The 16,080-nt window shown below is 31.3% G+C and overlaps 1 protein-coding gene across 1 annotated transcript; it reads right to left on the bottom strand.

Moving 5' to 3' along the window:
• Nucleotides 1-272: 272 nt before the first annotated feature.
• On the bottom strand, nucleotides 273-6,029 carry LOC114272893 (putative cinnamyl alcohol dehydrogenase 1). Its single transcript, XM_082868052.1, has 6 exons — nucleotides 5,932-6,029; nucleotides 4,145-4,258; nucleotides 3,376-3,606; nucleotides 976-1,261; nucleotides 731-881; nucleotides 273-592 (listed from the first exon to the last, which is right to left on the bottom strand). The coding sequence occupies exons 1-6, from the start codon at nucleotides 6,027-6,029 to the stop codon at nucleotides 396-398; spliced, it is 1,077 nt and encodes a 358-aa protein (XP_082724178.1). The 3' UTR covers nucleotides 273-395.
• Nucleotides 6,030-16,080: the final 10,051 nt, after the last annotated feature.

Here is a 16,080-nt window from a genome sequence, read left to right as displayed (position 1 = left end):
GATCCTCATATTACGGGGGGGAGGGGGGGGAAAATTATTCAACAATCAACTAACTTAAGAAAAAACTTCATAATTTGAGAGAAATGAAAGATTATATAACAAAGATTTTCATAATGGAAAAGAAATTGTCAAACCCTTGACCTCCTAAATAAAAGTGTCCAAATTAGCCAACTGGACTAGCCCAGTTGGTTTATTTTTACTAACATCACAAACATTGATTGTTTATAAATGGGAAAATTACATATCATTGGTGGTTAGGAAAAAAAAATTAGAAAAAGATGGCAAACATTAATAATAATAATGATAATTTTTTTCACAATTGTGTAATAATTTTTCAAAATTCCCCTAAATAGTAATCTCCCCTTTATTTATTTGTTTATTTTTTCACCATTGTTTCACTTCAAAGAGTTCTCTATATTAATAACAAATCGGTATTTCACATCCCCTTTTATAAGCCGATCTAAAGCTTCATTTATATACTGGATAGAGATAATTTCTATCTCTGGGTATATTTTCTTTTCTGCACAAAAATCCAACATTTCTTGCTTCTCCTTCAACCCTCCAGCTGCACTCCCAGAAATGGATTTCATACCTGCCAAAGAAACATGTTAATGCTTGAATTCCCATTATTCTTAGTCCTTTTGATTGTTCCTAGTTCTTTTCTCATAAATCAAAAAATTATAATGCACATTATTTTCACTTAATTTTCAAATTTTCAAGAACTATGTACCTCTTATGAGACTTATAGGACTAAGCTTAACTTCACTTGGGGCACCAACTAGGACGAAGGTGCCACTAGTCTTCAATAGCGACAAGTACTGATCAAACGGGTGATCCCCTGATGCTGTATCGATGATGAAATTGAGTGAATTAGCCATGGCCTGCATGAAATTAAGATGATGATTGTCAATTCACTAAAACCTTTATTTTATTGCTAAAAATTTCTGTTTTTGCTTGGTAAATTTCTCATTTTACCTTCATCTGCTCTTCATCAGATGAGATCACAAATCTATCTGCCCCGAGCTTGCTCAGGGCTTCATCTTTCTTAGATATACTAGTGCTAAAAACTGTAATACTCAATCCGAAAGCTTTTCCAAACTTCACTGCCAAGTGACCAAGGCCACCTAGCCCGATCACCCCAAGAGATTTACCAGGTTGATTCATTTTATGACGCATCATGGGACTGTAAACAGTGATTCCTGCACACAGTAGTGGTGCCGCCAAGGCCAACGGGTAGTCATTAGGTATCCTAGAGCAATACCTGTAATTTTAGAATCACCAACACAAGCACAATGCTAAGTTCAGTGAAAAATATGTTGTAAAAATAATACTTCGATTCAACCGAATAATTTAAACAGAACAGATTATATAATATGAACAGAATCTGCAGAATTTTATTATAACAGATAAAAAAAACAATGACAGAACTTACAAGTGTCTGAATACTCAAATTAAGAACAAATTTGTGATTGAGGCCAGTGTATGGACACTGTGTCTTTAAGACAGAAATTCGCCCTCTCCAAGGTGCTCGAGAATAATGGACGTCCTGCCTCCAGGATTCAACAATCACCCCAAACAGATGTAGCACTACAAACTCGTTTGTACAGCGAACCAGAATGTATTCTTTTATAAACTCACAAGATGCAGAAAAATGAAGATGAACAAAAGCAGAGAATGGAAAATATAGTTACGGGTTAGAGTTCTAATCCTGACTAGGAATGGAGGGTTGATATATATAGGCTGAGAGGTGCCTATTCCGAAATAGAAAACTGTTATCAAACAGTTGCCAAGTCGGAGACGCAACTGTTGGAGAAGGTGCAACATTGCAACCGAAACATATCAGATTTTTTGAATTCTTTCCCGCTGGAATTATTCGAAAAAATTCAAATAATTTTTGGTGCAAAAAATAAAGGATTGGATAGACCCATACCCACCCCGGTCGGCGGCGGCGGCGCGCGCGTGGTGATGGTTTTGGGTTTGTCCATAACTCCTCCTCCTACAAAACTTGGGTACCCCTTGGGGCCCAACCCAAGGTCTCTAACTTAGAGCTTATAAACACTTTGAAACTATTCTAAGTTTCCTATGTGGGACAAGGTGTTTTAGATACCAACTTATGGGAACCACACAAAACATTTTCATGTTTATGAGGCTCACTTTGGTATTAATTTCTCATTCACTCGTAAATGGTTTCGACCACCCGAGTATATATTCTTGTTCACCACATGGCAAGGAACGTGTTGCCACTCGGACCCACCCAAAACGAGGTGTGGGACCTACATTAATAAAAGCTCAAATTTACCGGAAATTAATGGTGAAAACCATTTTTCTAACAAAATATGTATACTCAATTTTATTGGTTGTATTTATCTTTTTAACACTTTCGTATTTCATGGCCTTTATAGTTGACAACATTGTTAGTGTTTGTTTTGATATCATTAATGCGGAATTCAAATTCAACACATCAGTTGCCTTGTTTGGCCAACAATGTCAGCCATATATGAAGGCAATTAGAAGCAGTATGATCCAAACATGTCATACACTAATTTAGTCCATCTTTTTATCTTTTTTAAGTCACATCAATCAATATCTTCTCTCTACTTTTCTACACAATTTTTTATAAAAAATCAAAAAGTGTACTTATTTAGAACATGCCAAATCACCCCTATTAGATTGTTCTAAACATATGTGATGCTTAAGTTCCAAATCTCATAGCCAGAGACGGCTCAATTTTAAGATAACTTAGGCTTCATTTGGGAACAGACTATTTTAATAATTTTTTAACTTTTTTATGAAAAGATGTATAAAAAAGTAAAAAGAGTAATGTGACAATTTATAGTGACTTTTTAACTTTTTAACTAAAATTGAAAGTTGTCAAACGAGGCCTTAATAGTTTGCCTAATTAGCCAAAAATTGACCCAAAAAAAAAATTCCTTCCGAGTCAAAGGCTTTGATTGTTCATAAATCCTAGGGCCTAAATGTCTGGTTTGGGCCCTCAAGAAATCTTGGATCACAGCTACAGCTACCATATGCAACTTCTTCTGCAGTTTGTCCCTGCTATCAATTTACTCCATGCTCTGTTAATTGACTTGATTTTGATTATTAATCTTAGATTTTGTGTCAATTTGATCTAATTGATAATGTCGATTGAAGTTTTTTTTTTTTATATAAAAAATGGCTCATGAGTTGGTTGAGACTAAAAAAAAAAATGTATACGCGTGCCATCACGCATACATTTTCTACTAAAAAAAAGGCGAGCATGCATAATCAATTGAAATCGAGTCAATTAAAATTAAAATAATATAAAGGTCAAAATATAGAGACTAATAATTTGCACCAAAAAAAAAAAAAAAAATGAGAAAAAAAAAGCGAGCTTACCTTTCATGAACAACAATGTGACTAGAATATCCACCCATGGTGATTGTACCATCGACATCGAGATGATTGATTGTCCCGACAGGTCCCTTGGAGCAGTAATTATCCATATCCATACCACAATACTCACAATCTCTACATGAATTCACATAAGTTCCCACTCCAACATGGTCTCCAACTTTGAATTGACGAACATTTGAACCAACCTCTTTAACAATTCCAACAATCTCATGTCTGTCATGCAATGTTATTATATATATATATATATATACACACATCAGTTCATGAGAAGATTGTGAGTTTTAGAATGACCTTACGCTTCGAGTTTGTTTTGGAGTAAAACATTTTCTATCAAACACTACGTTTGGTTACATTATTAGAACTAATAAATTAATAGTTGCATTAGTGGTGGTGGTAGTGGCGGCGATAGGGTAGAGTGGAGGCGGAGGTGTTGGTGTGGTGGTGGTTGTAGTGGCAATAGTGGTGGCAGCGATGACGGTGATGGTGGTCGTGGTTGTAACCGTGGCGATGGTGGTGACTGATAAAATTTTAATTTAAAAAATATTTTCCGCCTTCTAAAATTAAAAAAATATTTTATGTCTAAATTGACTCATTTTCCGCGAACTATGAAACAAAATTTAAGTTGACTTTTGTTTTCTATCATATTAAATGCCAAAAAATGCAAAAACTTATTTTCTAAAATTGATTTCCTGCCTAAACAAACAGAACGTTAGTCGAAAAATTGAAATGCGAAAATCGAGGACATACTTACCCTGGCACCACTGGGTACTTTGAGCGTCCAAATTTATTCCTGGTAGCTATAACATCAGCATAACACACTCCACAGTGGGTAATTTTCAGTGAAACATCATCACTTCCAATGGCCCTACATTGTTTTTATGCTAAAATTTGTAAATAAACGAATACATCATAATAGTAAAAATTTTAAAAATAATATTTATCACAGGATGAATTTTATTTTATTTTTCACCTTATATATTGATCACACAACAAGCACTATACACATATATATTTTTTTTCTTTTGCACTTGATAGGATTTACCAAGTTGAATGTAATGTTAGTACAACCAGACATTTAAAGCTTTAGAACCCCAAACTTTCCTCTAGAAACTCAGAGGCACAACCACTTGAGCTACGTTCAAGTTCAACAAACACCATATAGAATTCATTATATGCAAAAAGGGACCAAGTTATCTACGATCCATAGAATGGATTGAACCGGTCCAGTCCAAGTTCGTTGACTCATTATGAGTCCCACTTTGATGGTTTTATTCATTTATTTTTTAAGCTTTTGTCTCCGAATAAATAGCTTGTAGTCGTTTTTTTTTTTTTTTGGACAAATATGATAAATATGTGATTGCATTATCATATCAATTTAATTTTTTTTTTTTCATCAATCATCTATATATACACAAACACCTATAAAATAAACAGATTAGATCATCGATATAGTACTAGTTCAGTCCAAGTCGTCTCTACCAAAAAATAATACATGGAGTAGCCACAAAAAAAAGTTAAAAATAATAATAAAATATTCTGATGATATATAGCAGCCGTCAAGCATCGCAAATCCAAGCAGGGCTACGGATTGTGGCCCCTGCTAATGTCCAAAACAAATGCCATTACTCTGCGTACAATTTGACATTTTATTGTATTTTATGCGTCTGCTACGAGCTGTCAAGAATAAAACTTTCAAACACCAAACTCCATAAAAACCCTCCTGCCAGTTACTTGGAATAGGTATTCTCATATCCTTTAAAAAGAAAATAAATTTATAATTAAAAATTCCTAAAGAAAACATGGCAATAGCTCAGTATCTGATGCTAATGGGAAAGGATCAAAATTCTGGAAGAACATATTAATTGGTGCTATGTGCTAAGTGATGCATATATGCTTCAACAAGTGCATTTTTTTATTTTTTTTTTGTTATAGAAAATCCTCCCACTTTTCTGCAAATTCAGAACGTCCCCGCAGAGATCACCAAAATGTCTTGTTGTCCGTTCCAAGTAAAGAAACTATAACTTGAAATTTTGTGCCGACCTCTCAGATTAGCACAACGGAGAAATATTGGCCCACACCATGTGTTGTGGTAACAACAACTTGAGACTAATTTTCTAATCAACTGCGCTATACTCAGGAGATTAACCCAAGAAATTTTGAACTTGAGACCTGAGGTCTTAATCACCGGCCTTTACTAAGTTATCAAACACCTTTCGATTCAAGTGAATATTTTAAAACACTTAGAAATTTGGGAAAACATCACGTCAAATGTTGATAAAATAATTATAAATTAATGAAAAATTTAACATGTATTAATAATTAAAATTATAAATTTTTTTATGTATGTATATATATTTTTTCTGAAAACCATTGTGTAATTATCCCCAGAAACAAATTGCAAAGCTAAACGACAAGATGGATGAAAGATTGACGATGGGTTCAATACTGTTGATTAATTTGAATCATTTTAATTTAAGAACTCAGAATCACAAGTATATATATGAACATGGTTGAACGTATATATATAAACATACATACCTACGACCAAAGTTATAAGGAGAGAGAAATCCAGATGCATCTCTTGCTGCCCATCCATGGCACTCCTCCTCCTCCTTCATCTCTCTTTCTGAGCTCATTCTCTTAACTTCTCTCTCCTCCCTTCGTATATTCTCCCTCTATATATACATACAGATATGCACTATTGTATATATAAAAACAACTACCCTACATGTAGGTTGATAACAAATCGAATAAGCCGAATAATTTACTAATTGCTCAAGTTTAATTTGATAATTTTAATAAGTTTTAAAATTTGTTTAAATTTAATTCATTAAATTTTCAATCCGATCTCAAATGAATTTTTATCGAGCGGAACTTAAGTAGTTTGATGTTTTATCTAATTTTAGATTTATTGAAACAAGCCAAACGAGCAATTGACTATTTAAATTTGATTTGAAACCTCTAACAAACTTTAAAATGTGTTCAAATTCTACTCGTTTATTTAAGGAGTTAAGTTCAAACGAGCTTTTCACAAGTTAAACACAAGTCAAGCTCAAGTTGTTTAGTTTGCTTATCACTCCTAACTACATTCTTTAATATCGCGCCATCATTTTGACTCTTAATGAGGTGGAAAAGAAAGAAAATAGATAGAGAAATGATGGATGAGAAGTGTCGGCCCACTCATTCATATAGTTCATTTTATGTCATGAAGGGATGAATTGAGGGTATTCAATTTGTACTCAAACATTTTTCATATAAAAAATATTTATCATTTTAATTATCAATCCAACTTTTTACAAATAATAATTAAAATGATAATTCATTTTTAAAACTAAGATGGTGCAGTCGTCACTTATGATGATTGTCAAGTTATTCAGTGATTTTTTTTTTTTTTTTTTGTCTTAATTAAATTGTTTTAGTATTAAAAGTCATGTTTTTACATTTTCTTAGTCAAACATTTCGACGTAAGCTGTGACCTCAGCTTCACCATCATTTTGTCCAATTTACTCGGGGATGTTATTAACTGGAGAAGTGTAAGAAAAAAATTATTTTTATGGTAAGACTTATAAATGGTTAAGTTATAATTTGTACATATAAAGTTATCAATAATAAATTAATAAGTTGGGTTTATTTCAAGTTTAAATTTGAATATGAGAAAATTTAAAGGAAAATCGGTTTAAAGTCCCTCTCCCATTTTTAATAATGGAAGAGATCCACAATATTATTTTATAATGTCTAAGATCCCTCAATTTTACACCCATATATCACAAGAAATTTGACTCTTTAAATCAAATCTCATTTCTCTCTCTCAGTGTCTTCCTTATTTCGTCTCTCTTTCTCTCGGTCAAAATCCAAACCTTACTTGATCAAATCCCCAAATCTCTTTTCCAAATACGAATCGGAATCCAAACCCAAATTCGAATCCAAATCCAAATTCAGAGTTGAAATTGCAATCGAGTTCATCAACCTCGCGTAATTCTCTCTCTGAATCTGCAAATTCATTAACCCAAATCGGCGACGCAATCTGATTGTAGTGCCCTAGATTGCTCAGCTCCGGTTGGTTTCGTCGGAGAAGAAGCAACTTTTCCGACAAGTAGTCGACGAAGCAACTTTTCGCTTCACTCTTGGTGGAATTGAATCCTTTTTCTATTGAGACAAGTACGAAACTTTGTTTGATATCTTGCAGCATATACCATTAGACTTTGCAAATAAATATTTTAGTGGGAAGCAGAGTGGTGTCATACTAAGGGTTTCAGATGGGAGAACATGGTCTGCAAAGTTCTATAGTAAGAAACGCGGTTCAAAACACAAACTTGGTTGGATTTCATTTGCACTGTATAACAATATACTAGCGGTTGATATTTGTGTCTTTGAGCTAATGATGAAGAGTAACATTGAACCACCTTTGCTCAATGTCATGATATTGAGAGCTACAGAAGATTGGAGTGTTTGAAAATCTATTAATTTGAAAGACCAACAGAAAGCAGCAAAAAGTTGGATGTGTGAATGAATTGTGTGTTATTTTGCAATGTGTAAGCAAGTGTGTTCACGTTAAACAAATTTTTTGTAAGAAACTATGGTTATGCTAGTAGTATTGCTGTGCTTTAATGTTTTTTATACATGTTTTGTTGGTGTTTTGATGAATTTATTCTTATCCCCATGGTTTGCCGTGTTCACTAACTTTGTTTCTGTTTAGTTTTGATTTTTTAAAAATAATTTCAGCTTTCAATTTTTTATTTTTAGTGATTTTTTTTTTAATATCTTAGTATTTTTTTTTTTAGATCTACATAATCTAAATACAGTTTTAAAAGGCAAAATTTTTAGAAGGCCAAGCCAAATTGGCTTATAAATTTGATTAGTTCAATGAGACCATAGATTTGAACAACCAGACCTAGTTGCAGTTAGAATCAAGGAAGGTATGTATTGGTTTGTTAAAATTTCTCTGGTTGTTCAAATTTCTTTGGTAGGTCTCTGGTTTGTTTAAATTTCTCTAGTTTTGGTTACTCAAATTTCTCTGGTATTGGATTTTCTCTTGTAAGTCTCTGATTTTCTCTGGTTTGTTGTTGTTCAATTTTTTCTGATTTGCTATTGTACAAATGTCTTACAGTCCAGAGAAAATTGGTATAAATGGTGGTTGTTCAATTTTCTCTGATTTGTTGTTGTTCAGTTTTCTCTGATTTGCTGTTGTATGAATGCCTTATAGTCCAGAGAAAATTGGTCAAAATGATGTTTGTTCAATTTTCTTTGGTTTGTTGTTGTTCAATTTTCTCTGGTTTGCTATTGTATAAATGTCTTACACTTTAGAGAAAATTGGTCAAAATGGTAATTGTTCAATTTTCTTTGGTTTTTTGTTGAGTGAATGTCTTACAGTCCACAGAAAATGAAACCACAAAAAATCAAAGAAAATTAAACAACAAAAAACTAGAGAAAATTGGAAAAGGGCCACACAAATTTTCTCTGGATAGAGCCACACAAAGCCATATAAATTTTCTCTAACACAATTTTCTCTAGATAGAGCCATACAAAACCATACAAATTTTCTCTACACAATTTTCTCTAGATAGAGCCATACAAAGCCACACAAATTTTCTCTTACACAATTTTCTCTAAATAGAGCCACACAAATTCTAATGGTATGTGAGTTTGGGAAGAATTTCTCTTCCATTCTCTCTGTATTATCTTCTATTTTAATTTTGAAAATTGAAGTTTTTTTCCAATGTAGCTATCCATGGAGTCCTTTTTCTGCATTTTAATCTCTTGAAATGTACACTGAATTGTAGATATCAACAATTTCTCTGATTCAAACCAGAGAAAATTCAAATTTCTCCGAGTTCAAACCAGAGAAAATTCAACAACAGAGAAAATTACCCAAAGAAATTCTTTGGGAAGTCTAGAGAAATTAGAATTTCTCTGGAGAGAAAATCTCTAGGAAGTGCAGAGAAATTGAATTTCTCTGCAGAGAAATTGGAAAATTGGTAATGTACCACTGTTTGTTTCCTGAGAAACATGTGATGTAAGAAAATAAAGTATAATTTTTGTTATGTGTTTATGTTTACTTCAACCAAAAAAAAAAAAAAAAGTGATTAGGATTAGTGAAGGTGAAATGTCTCTGTTTCTTTGGGTTTTATTACTGAAATTGGAGATTCATCATGCCTATTATTTTCTTCTGTTTTGTTGATGCATTTTCTTGGTAAGCAAACAATGCATTTGGGGATCATGGTTTTTGTTTGGGTTCGGTTAAGATGCCAATCTGCATTTTAGATTGCATTTTCTGCAACCTACACCTGCTTCCACGAGGTTGGTCATCAATTTATGTCCAGAGAAATTTGGTGGATGAATCTGCAAACATCAATATCAGTTCTAGAGAAATTCAGAATTTCTCTGGAGATAAATTCAGAAGTCAGAAAAATTTGTTTAAAACACATTCCGAGACTTGAGAGAGAGAGAAGGTGGGTTGTTGCTGATATTGGGAAGGGTTGTTGCTGATCTCTGTGCTTTACCTTGAACCACAACGGATGTAAGTGCATGCATTTGAAATTTTATCTGGATCAATTTTCTAATGTTCCCTTCCTTTCTCAAATCAGAGAAATTTGTAAAATTTCTCTGGGAAGTCAGAATTTCTCTGAACCAAATTTCTCTGTGATGTGAATTTTCTCTGGACTAATTTTCTCTGGACTAATTTTCTCTGGACCAATTTTCTCTGGAACAACTTGAGGGACCTTAAACATGATGAAATTAGCTTACCATTTGAACAAGATGATCTTGTTCTCAGTAACATTCTGCAGTCTCAAAAATTAGCTTCTTTCATTATCCTTAGTTTTTTGATTTCCTATAAAACCAACAGATTTTCTCTGGACATAAACTTAAGACAATGGGAAAAAACTGCAAGAGAGAAAGAGTACTAATCAATACTAAACAAAATCATGGGCATTTTGCATGCTAAAAGTAGCAGCAGATCTGAAAATTTTCTGAGAATAATTAGATTTTCCAGAGAAATTTGGACTGAAATTTCTCTGGACCAATTTTCTCTGGACTGAAATTTCTCTGCACCAATTTTCTCTGGATTGAAATTTCTCTGGACCAATTTTCTCTGGACTGAAATTTCTCTGCACCAATTTTCTCTGGATTGAAATTTCTCTGGACCAATTTTCTCTGGACTGAAATTTCTCTGGATCAAGGTTGAGGGACCTTAGACATTATGAAAGTATTGTTGATGGACCTTAGACATCATAAAAATATTTGATGTCCTTTATGCTATAAAATCATAATATCAAGGACCTTAAAAAAAAAACCCCAAAATTTAAAGGACTCATTGAGTTTATTGAGAGTTTTATAAAATAAACGATTTGAATCATTAAAACGAGACATATAATGGACTTCATGAGTGGGAGTGGAGCCACCTAAGACCTAGGGTCGTCATGTGTCCCCCTAAACATTTGATATTTATACTGTTACCCATATAGATAAAGATTATGTATTAATTTTCTTTTATAAAATTATAATAGTAAGGCCAAGTTTGGCATGACCTAAATAATACAAAAAGTCAAAAAGTCACTATCCTATTTAAATCACATCATCTTATTTAAATCACATCACATCTCTAACACATCACATCAAACCCAACCCATATAAGCCAATAAGCTAAAAAGTACACTTTTTTAGAACATCTCAAACCAACTCTAACCCTTTTTAAATTATGTAAAACTTCTTGTATTTTTAAAATTTATAAAATTTTATATTTTGTTATTTTGATTATTCTTATACACTTTTAATTGATAGGTCAAGACAATAATTGAATCAATTGATAATTCATTTCTTATTATAGAATTTGTTTTTCTCTTCATTGTAGGACACTTTTTTTGAGTCAATAGGATTGAACTTATTTATTATTTGATTAATAGAATTTAGTTATTAATTGTGGATTTATAACTCACGTTAATATAAATTCCAGGATAATTGTAATAAAAATGTATAAGTTTAAGGGCAAATTACACTAACGGTCCCTATAGTTTGGGACTTGTGTTACTTTGATCCATGACTTTTCAATTGTGGCATATTTGACCTTGAATTTTGAATCTTGTTCCAAATAAAGATAATTGAAGATATCATTGCTTAATTTCAAGGGCAAAATCGTCAATTTGACAAAATATAAACTAATTTGATAAAAATAAATGTCAAAAAAATATTTTTGAATTTTTAAAAATTATTTTTATCCACTAAAGATAAAATTATGCAAAATTGATAAATCTTTTAGACATTTATTTATTTATTTATTTTACCAAATTAATTTTTATGATGTGTTTGGATGATAATCATGTAATAGGTGGTTATTTTTATTTTCATTAAATTAGTTTTTATTTTTCCAAAAGTCAAATGTGGCAACAATTTTGATATCATTATTAAACCAATCTATTAAATTAAAAAAAATCCAAAACTAAAAATATTTTATATATTAAATATATCGATTACACATTAAAATCTTAACAACCATCTATTATATGATCATCATTCAAACACTTAATAAAAATTAATTTGGTAAAATAAATAAATAAATGTCTAAAAGATTTATTAATATTACATAATTTTATCTTTGGTGTGTAGAAATAATTTTTAAAAATTTAAAAATATTTTTTTGACATTTATTTTTGTCAAATTAATTTATATTTTATTAAATTGACTATTTTCCCATTAAAATTACGCAATGGTTTCTTCAATTGTCCTTATTTGAAACAAGATTCAAAATGCATGGTCAAATGTGTCACAATTGAAAAGTTCAGGGACCAAAGTGACATGAGCTCCAAACTATAGGAATTGTTAGTATAATTTGCCCTAAATTTAATAATATCTAATTGTTACTTGTCATGGGGAAAAAAAAGTTTCAATGTTGTGATTAATGTGTGCCCCTCTACATTGAATTCCTGGCTTTGCCACTATTCATAAGCCTGTTAATTTTTTTTCAAGTTCATATTTGAATATAAGAGAAATTCAATTCTAACAAAATTATATTAAGGATGGGAGGTTGGTTATCACAAGGTAAGGTTGAAGGAGAGGGGGGTCACAGTGGTGGAGAGGTTGGGGAGTAGTGGTCTAATGTGGAAAGGTTCTGGATGAGACGGTTAGAGGTTGGTAGCAGGGTGGGTTTAGAGGGTTTAAGAAGTGTAAGAGAATACAAAAGGTTAGGGATGGAGATATTTTTGGAATTATGGAGACTGTACTGGGATAAAATTAAAAGGAGAAATTACAACAACAAAAATTTTGAGGATTGAGATCCCGGTAACAAATCAAATTTAACTTTTTATTTGCTTCAATTTAAACTACTAATTTTTAAACTAGCATCAATTTTAACCATCCATTAGAATAGGGGCAATTTAGAGAATTTAACCATTTTTTTGTAGGTAGTGTTGGACGGCGACAACAGCTATAGAATGAGAAATGAATGAGAGGGGTGACAATGAACTGATGAAAGGAATAAATAGTGGTAGACGAAAAAAAGAGAAAAAAGAACGACAATAGATTGGAAAAGATTAGGGGTGGTGATATATAGATAACGATAAGGTGAGCGGGGGTTGTCAACAATAAAGAATGAAGAAAAAAATGGTTAAATTATCTAAATTTCTTATTTTTCATTAGTTATAACTAAGGCATACAAATAGATAGTTATAATTGATATTATTTTAAAAGTTTAGGATTTAAACTGAAACAATTAAAAAGTTAAAATTTGATTTGTTACAAAAGTCAAATCTTGATTTTTTTTTTTTTTTTTGGTTGTAATTTTTCCTAAAAAATTAATTTTGAAGAAGGTATAATTAGAACAAATAATTCTTCGTAGCTCGAAATTTCGTTGCCCTGAATGGCTTAACTGTCCAAAACGACGTCGTTTTCGGCATTTTTTTTTTCTTCCTCTTATATCGCTGAAACAGAGGGAGGAAAAGAGAGAAGAGAGCAGAAAAAAAAAGAGAAAGAAGAAAGAGGAAGAGGAAGAGAGAGCACCCATCATCGGCGCCGCCATCACTAGCGCTATCACCGGCACCACCATCCCCTGCGTGTATACACAGATAGATCTGTGTGTGTATACACAGATCTGTGTACCTCTCTCTCTCTTTCTCTGTTTTCTGAGTTATAGAAGAAGAAAAGAAAAGAAAAAAAAAAAACATAGTAAGAACAGATATGTTGTTGCTAATGATGATGTTGATGATGCAAATATGTTGTTGTTGATGTTGATGATGATGATGATGATGTGTTGTTGATGATGATGATGATGACGTGTTGCTGATGATGATGATGTTGGAAAAAAAATAGAGCAAGAACATATCTCTTCTCTTCTTTCTTCTTCTTCTTCTTCTTCTTTGTAGACTAAAACAGATGAGAAAAGAGAAAGAAAGGGGAAAAAAGAAAAAAAGAAGAAAAAAAAAAAAACTACGAACGACTTCATTTTGGATTCGAGCCATTTCGGGCCAAGTATTTTTCAAGCTACGTAACAGCACTGAATTAGAAAATAGATATAACGAGACAATTTTGTTGTATAAATAGAAGCTTCTGACAAGTTCTCAATTTTCTTTTTGTATTCACCTTACCAAAATGACCCTATGCCTATATTATAAAATATTTAAGTATAAATTTACCATTTTGTTCCTAAGGATCAAAATTATTTAAGTCCCTAAAAAGTTAAAATTACCAAACTGCCTTGAAGGGTCAAAATAATCATTTTATTCTTAAAAAACTTCAAATTGATTTCTTACATGATAAATTCATCAAAATATCAGTTACTCTCGAGTGACCATTTTCTTCCTAATGGGCCAAAATAGTCATTTTGTTATTATAATCCAAAAAATCATCAAATAATCCAATTAAGTCAGTTGAAACGTAAGGCATTCAACTATTACTAGACCACTTAAAATAATCAAATTAGTAAGCAAACTCAACTTGTAAAATAAGATAGCAATACCAAATCAAGCTATCAATCTCACGATTAAGCTTACTATACCATTTCCCTCAATTTTTATACACTTTTCAAATTTACCAATTTCTTAAAATTAGCTAATCAACATCATTTTTACACAAAAAATTACCTAAAATGGCAAGGACTATACTTTTTGAGGTTAGAGAAATAAAAGCTCTAATTCAATATCTAATGATTTTTCAATTCTATACAAAGCATAACAATGTGCATATCAAAACTCATCAAATATCATGGAAATAACACTTTCAAATGTTTTTGCTCAGGAACAACACTACAACTCAAAAAAGAAATGTGGTTTAAGGTCATTACATGTTGTATGGATGTTTTTTGTGTGCAAAATGGTGAAAGATGGAGGTAAATAGATAAAATTATCCCTCATATGTTTAGTGGTATAAATGGAGATGGACAAACTAGCTTAAAAGTTCAAGATTTAAAATTTCTGATTTAATTTGTCACAATGATCAAATCTTAAAGTTATTTATTTAATTTTGCTTGTATTTAGATTATTCATGAAAAAATTAAATTAATTCGACAATCATAATCACATAATTTTATCTTATTAAAAAAATAGCCAATCTATTTTAAAATTTTCCTTATTATGTATTGTTTTGAAGACAAAATTAATGAAATTACTATTATTAAATTAATGGGAATGGCTCACTGTTGGACCCGTGGAGTGCCCACCACGAGTCGCGTTTCGATAATCTGAATCATTGAATGTGTAAAACTCGTCAAGTACTATTTATTTGCAAAAAAATATGGTGATTGGATATCGATAGCCATGTGATCAAATCAGATTTTCGTAAGCTGTTTATTTTTTACCATCCATTTTTTTCATACTAAACTGATCTGATTACATAACTATCGATATCCAATCAACGTGATTTTTTTCGGTATATAGTAATCGATGAGTTCTACATATTGAACAGTTTAAATTATCAAAACAGAACTTGTAATGAATCCTCGTACGTCCAACAGTATTGGAGGGAAGCCATTCCCTAAATTAATAATATACACGCACATGGTAATCAGATTAATGAGTCAAATCATGACAGTTCAACGATGCAATTGGAAAAGATGTCCAACCATTTAAAAATACTGAAATTATATTTTGGGATGTCCTAAAAAAGTGTATTTTTTGACTTATTTATGGGTTTGGATTGGGTTTGGGTTGGGTTTGATGTGATGTGTTAGAGAGGTGATGTGATTTAAATAAGATGATGTGACTTAAATAAGATAGTGACTTTTTGACTTATTTAGCACATGCCAAACTAGCCAAATTCAAAAAAGAAAAAGAAAAAACATTTCAGCTTAGAAGATTAAAATTATTTTCAAATAGATGAGTTACAAATTTTTAATGTGTTAATTTAATTTAATAATTTTTTTAAAAAAATTGTGCTATATTTTCCAGTATCACGTTATTCCAGAAATGAAAAATAACGAATAATTATAAAATAAACCTCAAATTTTGATAATTGTAATAAAATAAAATTTTAATTTTATCAATTTAAATTCTAATATTTTAGTTTATTTTCTATCTAAACCATTTGCATATTTATGTCATGTAAAACATACACACAAGAAATAAAAAATTTAGTTATTAAACTCAATGTATGTGAACTTAAAATATCTAAAATATTTTTTATCATTGAATTTAATAATTAAAATATTATTTTTTCGTTAGTTTTACTTAGTGAAAATAGATAGATGATTTAGATTGAAAATAA

The sequence above is a fragment of the Camellia sinensis genome, chromosome 5, assembly GCF_055761805.1.
Source record: "Camellia sinensis isolate YWXY chromosome 5, ASM5576180v1, whole genome shotgun sequence".
Lineage (NCBI taxonomy): Eukaryota > Viridiplantae > Streptophyta > Magnoliopsida > Ericales > Theaceae > Camellia > Camellia sinensis.
Note: the sequence above shows the minus strand (reverse complement) of the source record. Positions and strands in the feature narration are given on the sequence as shown.

What these genes read in the sequence shown, in the direction of transcription:
- LOC114272893 (XM_082868052.1), bottom strand. Translation starts at nt 6,029, where the DNA reads ATGAGCTCAGAAAGAGAGATGAAGGAGGAGGAGGAGTGCCATGGATGG. An exon ending in CCTTATAACTTTGGTCGTAG is followed by an intron (nt 4,259 to 5,931) that starts GTATGTATGTTT and finishes AAAACAATGTAG; the next exon opens with GGCCATTGGAAGTGATGATG. An exon ending in CTGATGAAGAGCAGATGAAG is followed by an intron (nt 882 to 975) that starts GTAAAATGAGAA and finishes AATTTCATGCAG; the next exon opens with GCCATGGCTAATTCACTCAA.